The following is a 6448-nucleotide window of genomic DNA, read 5'->3' on the forward strand; positions in this document are numbered from 1 at the left end:
AAAAGCTTTATTAGAAGGGAAAGTACACTTTGAAACGTGGGAGCAGGCCCGAGCAAGAGTAGCGTGGCCTGTAAGGCCGGGTGACAAAGCCTTTGGGAATTTTATCCCTATTTGCTGTGGGTGGTCACTTTTCTTAGAGGGGTAGGCTTCCTTGATTGACAGTTAAGATTGACAGGACTCAGTGATTCATCATTTGCTTTCTGCACATGTTCGTTCCCAGAATTCAGTCTTTTATGATATTAATGAACTTCTGGGCATATGCATCATATTGTAATGATGGTATAATGAGGCTCAGGTGAGTTGAAGGTCTTTGGAGTCTTCATTGCACAGGTGTGAGTGATTGGCTTAAACTGGTACCCAATTTTCTGCCTACTTGTTTCCTGGTATGAGTTACTTTTAGCCCAAAAATGCCTTCTGGCTTGTTTAATTGTGGGCGGGCTGGGACGGACCCTTTCTAAAATAGGATGACCTCAGTGTCTTTGCAGGCAGACCCAAAACCCCCTATCTAACTCTCCTACTTAACTCTTTTCTAAAAGCCATGAACTCCCTTATTACTAGTATGGATGTTAAGGGATGGGAGGTTTCTTCTGTATCTGCTTCATGCTGAGAAGGGTCATTGTCCCTGCCTTTTGGGGTTTCATGGAGCTGTTTCCCTTTCTGCCTTAGTCAGGGCAGGGTCTTGGGTTTCCTGCTGAAGTGCCGCCTCAGTTCCTAGACAAGGAAAAGAAGATATAAATTTGTTATTTAAATCATTTATCTATTATTTTCTATTATTGATTTGCCTTTTAAGTGAGTAAAGGAAAACAGGCTTGGTTAATATATTTCTTAAAGAAGAAAAACAACCTTTGGCCTAAAGTCCCCTTCTCTCTCAGACTCTAAGGATCCTGCCAGGACCTAGGGCCATTCCCGCATGATGGTCCGATGATCCTTATCAAAAGCCAGAGGACCTGAGTTACCAGTTTCGGGGGCATTATTTGGATTTGGGGAAGAAGGCCTTTTCTCAAAGAAAGGAGGAAGGAAAACTTAAGTAGGCTCACTAAAAAAAATTGAGAACTCTGCAAGAGATGTCCCATATCATTTCCGGCTAAAAGTTTAAGAATTTTAAGGTGATGTCCCGTATCAGAATGATGACACTTACCCACCAAACTGAGGCAAAGGAAGCATATTAAAGCTCTTTATAAATGTCACTTTGTCAGGAAGCCAAGTCTTACTATAAGTCCTCGCCCTCGGGCTTCAGTGCCCGGGTCTGCCACCTCATGGGCAGTGGCACTGGGAAAGGCCCTGGGCCGTCTCAGGGAGAAGTGCGCTGCAGCACAGTTGCTTATGCACTGTAGTTCTGCACCAGGGTACTGCGCTCTTTACGATTTGCTCTGGGCTGGGAGAAAGGTGGGACTCCTCTTTGCCCAGAATCCCTTTCATTTGCTTCTAAATATTTTTGCTGCCATAAATAAGCATTTAAATATATATATATATATATATATATGAATTAAATGACAAAGTTTTATTCAAGGGTCTTAAGCAAATTGCAACTTGGGAATACCCAGAGTGTTCTGAAGAAAAAGAAAAATTGAGAGTTTTTATAGTAAAAAGCATGTTTTAAACTTAAAAAATATGTAAGTATACTTGGTATACAATATTATATTAGTTATATTAGTTTCAGGTGTACAATATTGATATGACATTTGTATAGCTAACAATGTGATCACCAAATTCATTCTAGTGATTATTGATCACCGTGCAAACTTGCCACAATATTAGTGACTATATTCCCCTTTACCTTTTTCATCCATTCCCCCCATCAGGTGAGTTGAAGGTCATTGACGTCTTCATTGCGCAGGTACAAGTCCCCATCCCCTTACCCTCTGGTAATCATCCTTTTGGTCTCTGTTTCATGAGCTTGTGAAAAAGCGCATTCTTGAGAAGGATAAGTTCTGGATTGGTCTGAGATGGTAATCTTCCAGATATCTGGCGGTATGGAAAATGGAACATTTTTTCCCACATTCTTTGGATGGTTACCTGTAGGATTTACGTACATCCAAGCTTTGATGCACAGCTGAAAAGTTCAAGAGTTTAAGTTCTTAGGCTTTAACTAGTAAGATAAAATGAATTCCTCACGTTTCAGCCCACTCTGATTTCAGTCAATTTGTTAGCTTCAGTATAGTGACTCATTTGTTTCTTCACTCTTTCCCCAGATCGTTCACGTAACTGAAATATACATTCCTTAGCTATATTTGGTCTTCAGCCATAGTTTCTAGCTCGCAGCTCCCAAACCTTTTGAAATTTCCTATGTAATGAGAACAACAATGGTATCTCTTGTTATTTTAATGAGCTGACTTTTGGACCCCACCCAAGGGTGGGAACTGGTTATCAGTAGGAGCCAACCATGTAGTTAGAGGATTGAAACTATGAGTCCCACTCCTTGATTTTTCAAAATAGATATGATTTATTTTATTTTTTTCCCACAGATTTCAATGTTTTTTTTTTTTTAATTGAAGAAGTGATTTTAATTTTTTTCCTCGCAATAATTTCTTGAATCAAAGCTTTCATTATCCCGGGTTCCTTGTATTTGCACAATTACAGTTATATCCAAAACATAAAAACAAACTATACCTTTGATCTCAGAGGCAACTGTTTTTATGGCAGCATCTCTCTGTATCACTTATTAGCTGTAAAATGAGCAATCATCTTTCCAAAGACTAGGAGAACGAAGCCTTGCAAAACCTCCCCAGAGCACACTTCGTGATGCGGGATTTCATGAGGCTAAAATGAATGTCCCCGAGGAGGTCGATGAAAGGAAAACTAGAAAGATTGGTATATTTACTTTTCATACCTTGGCTGGAAAAAAAATCATGCTGTCAAGGTTGCTGGCCAATTTGCAAAATGTCAACCACTCTTTCCAACTCTTCATAACAGCATTGGTTCCCCCCTTTCAGTCCTTAGTTCCCTACACACCTGTTTTCTCTGAAGTTTCAGAACTGTGGTAGGAAGCGACTTGCTTGGTTGTGCTGGTGGCAGGTGTCAGTACGTTAGCGCTGGTCTCCGTATAATCAGCCATGTCTCCTCCCATGTCCCCCTCAGTGTCTCTGCTTCTGCAGAAACCTCTCTGTGTGGACTGTCTCGCTCGCAGGAGTTTCCAGGCAGCGGCTCTATACTTCTTTGAAATGAGGTTGTAGAGGATTGGGTTGATGGATGCACTTAGATAGAAAAGTTGCAACGCAACGATGTTAAAGTACTGAGAGAAATACATCATCTGGGAGTCTTCTGTATTTATGTAAATGATCCTGCCAACGTGGAAAGGCAACCAGCAAACTATAAATGCCAGAACCACCACCACTGTAAAACAAGATCCAAGACCAGAATTAGCTAAAGCACCGGAAAACAAATCCACCAGAAGCAGTAACAGCAAAATAAATTAGATAAAACTTTGACTTAGCCAAATCCTCACCCCAGAAAACTACCATGCTTCAGACAGCACCGATATTTGCTTTAAAGCTACATATTTGGCTCATATATGTGTTTTCAGGGCTGGACATAAAGCAGAAGGAGCGATTGTCTACTAACAAGCTGTTCTGGCAGGCTTTCTTCCACACAGCCACTTCAGAGGCATGTTCTCTACTTTCCCTTGAGAAGAATTCTGCAATGGGTCTGCATAGTCTTTGTTTTGTTTTGTTTTGGTATGGGCATGGTTCACTTTAACCTTCAGAATAACTTAACATTAAGTATAGAAATTTTAGCTTAATGTGATCCATCCTGTCTTCTCAAGGATACTGTGAGAATCCACAATCGCTGTATCTAACGGAGACCGGCAGTTGGCTTAAGAGCCTCCAATAACCGGTCCTGGATCAGCCCGGCTCACAGATCCCAGTGGCTCTGGAAATCACTGCTGTTTAGAGGACCTGGGTATCCCACCCTCAGGGGCCCCCTTGGGGACATCGCTAGAGAGGGCTCCGAGGCCTGGGAGCCAGAGAGAGGGTTGGTGTACTTGGAACAGAGGCAGAGCCACTTACTCAGGACGCGGACCGTCTGCCGGTGGCCCTTCTCGCGCCCCGAGGTGGCCAGGCCTCGCAGCGGTCCCCGGCTCCTCCACAGCTGCCTCCCGATGAGCCCGTAGAGGACGCTGAGGCACAGGAAGGGCACGAAGAAGTAGGCGGTGGTGACCCACAGCATGACGCGCAGCAAGCCCAGCTGCGTAGGACTCGGCCGGCACTCGCGGCTGAACAGCGCCGCGGCCGCCGCCGCCGCCGCCTCGCGCCCGGACGGCAGGGACAGCGGCGGCGCCCGCGAGGACGCGAGGGGCGAGGGCGGCAGCGGCCGCGAAGCGCCGGCCGGCGCAGTGAGCTGCGCGGTGCGGTTCAGGTCCGGGAGCGCGTCGACACCGGCGTCCTCCTCGACGACGGGGTCCTGCTCGACACCCACCAGAAAGAAGAAGGGCCCGGCGGAGAGCAGCGCCACCGCCCAGAGCGCGGCGATGAGCGCGCGGACGCGGCGCCGGGTGACCAGGACGCGCGCGCGGAGCGGGCGGCAGATGGCGAGGTAGCGCTCGACGCTGAGCGCCGTCATGTGCAGCAGCGTGGCGTAGGTGCAGCCCTCGCCCACGTAGAGCGAGAGGCGGCAGAGCAGCGGCCCGAACACCCAGGGCCGCGAGCGCCAGAGGCGGTACAGGTCGAAGGGCAGCCCGAGCAGGATGAGCAGGTCGGACACGGCCATGCTGCCCAGGTACAGGTTGGTGGTGGTCCGCATGTCCCGGTAGCGCCCAATCAGCAGCACGGTCACCACGTTGCCGCTCACGCCGACGGCGAACAGGCCCAGGCACACGGCGGTCACCGGCACCAGCGCCCCCAGGGGGAAGGGCGAGCAGCGGCGCTCGTCGCACGGCAGCGGCGCGGTCCAGGGCGGCTCCCGTGCGCCTTCCGCGCCGTCGCTGCTGTTCCAGGGGCTGCCCATGGGCGCGCCACGTTCGGGGTTCCCTGGCTCTGCCGCGCCCCAGGGCATCGGGAGCCTAGCGCATGGCTGGGCGCGTGAAGCGCTTCCTTCGGCAGCCCGTGGGGCGCGCGCGCGCCCAGCCGCTACCCACCCTGCGGAGCGGAGGCGACGCTGCCCGAGCCCCGCCGCGCGGGAACGCAGTTCTGCAGGGTCCGCTTCGAGGCGCTCCCCACCCCGAGCGCACAGTCTCCGCCCCCGGACACCGCCCGCCCCACTCCCGCACCCTCGCTTAGGCCGGTCATTTTCCAGGGCGCTTCCATCTCCAACTGAAATAAGGCGGGCGGCCGCCGCGCACCGGCCCCGCCCCGTCTCGGGAAGCGATTTCTGAACCCCGGTGAGGTTGGTTACTGCATCCTGCGAGGGACCGGCGCTTTTGTCGGTCGGGTACAGAGGGGACCTTCTAAGGACCCTCAGCTAGTGGTGGCTGCGTCCTGACACTTAGGGAAAGCTGCCGCAATACTAGAGTGGAAGTGGAGTCTAAAGCAGACTCTGGAGTCCCTCCCAGGTTCTGGTTCTGGCTGTACAGCTGTTGATCTTGAGTCAGTCCCCAGCCTCACCGCGCCGGGTTCGCCTCTCCTGTAAATTCGCGAGTGGCAGTGGAGGGAGATGACCAAATAATTTCAACGATCTCTTGTAACTCCGAAATCTCTGGGCATGACCATGTATACTCATCTTAAAGAACAAGGCTTAAGTACTTAGTGAACATTTGAGTACTTCGACATGTGCTATGTTATATTGTTCCCATGTACAAAACATTTTATAAACTTAAAGAGCAGAGTATTTGCCAACACCAGAAAGAACAAATTCTGGGGGCAAGACTAAAACTGATTTTGAGTCAATTCGTTGTGGTCTTAATGACAAGAGCACTCAGGATGTGTTTGGCCTTGTGCTTTCCATTTAATCCTCATGTCTTTAGGAACTCATTTTCCCTGTGAGCAAAATGGAACTCCCTTGAGATCACACAGCCAGCAAGAAGCAGGACTGGCATTTGAACTCTAGTCAGCCAGATTCCAGAGCCTGCAGGTCCTATGATGTTCCCGTCAGACTGCCCCGCTGTGCCCCTCAGAGTTCTAGCTCTGTGGTCCTCACTCAAAGCACCACAGATTGCTCTAGAACTTTTCTGGAAGTTCTTTATCTCTTTGTGTACATGGACACCTCTAGCAGTTTCCCCACCCAACCTACTGTGGTTTCAATCTTCAACTTCTTTCTCCAAAATTCCCTTCTCCTTTCTGGAACTGAAACCTGCCTTTGCCCTGGGGACATGCTTCCCTGAAGGTCTCTCACTACTGGAGCCTTGCGCTTGCAGGAGGAGTACCTGTCCCAGGTATCCTAAAAGCTATCCTGGAATCTCACTTCTAAAGACTCTGCCCTCTCCAGCTCCTCCCCCATCACTCACCCTCAGCCCCTGATGAGGCACTCTCAGGCGTTCCTCCTGGTAAAATTCACACCTGCATGCAGGAGTCTT

General features: G+C 49.5%; 1 protein-coding gene across 3 annotated transcripts; it reads right to left on the bottom strand.

Annotated features, from left to right (window-relative positions):
- Positions 1-248: 248 nt before the first annotated feature.
- Positions 249-4944, bottom strand: MLNR (motilin receptor). 3 transcript variants are annotated; one of them, XR_004953325.1, is made up of 4 exons: positions 4008-4944; positions 2611-3333; positions 1778-2053; positions 249-711 (listed from the first exon to the last, which is right to left on the bottom strand). XR_004953325.1 is itself a non-coding variant. In XM_016143134.2 (2 exons), the coding sequence occupies exons 1-2, from the start codon at positions 4942-4944 to the stop codon at positions 2945-2947; spliced, it is 1326 nt and encodes a 441-aa protein (XP_015998620.2). In that variant the 3' UTR covers positions 1516-2944. The 3 variants fall into 3 exon arrangements, 1 of the variants encoding a protein (XP_015998620.2); XR_004953324.1 differs by having other exon boundaries at positions 1778-3333; XM_016143134.2 differs by lacking the exon at positions 249-711 and having other exon boundaries at positions 1516-3333.
- Between the last annotated feature and the right edge of the window lie 1504 nt (positions 4945-6448).

The sequence above is a fragment of the Rousettus aegyptiacus genome, unplaced genomic scaffold, assembly GCF_014176215.1.
Source record: "Rousettus aegyptiacus isolate mRouAeg1 unplaced genomic scaffold, mRouAeg1.p scaffold_m13_p_11, whole genome shotgun sequence".
NCBI classification, from domain to species: Eukaryota; Metazoa; Chordata; class Mammalia; order Chiroptera; family Pteropodidae; genus Rousettus; species Rousettus aegyptiacus.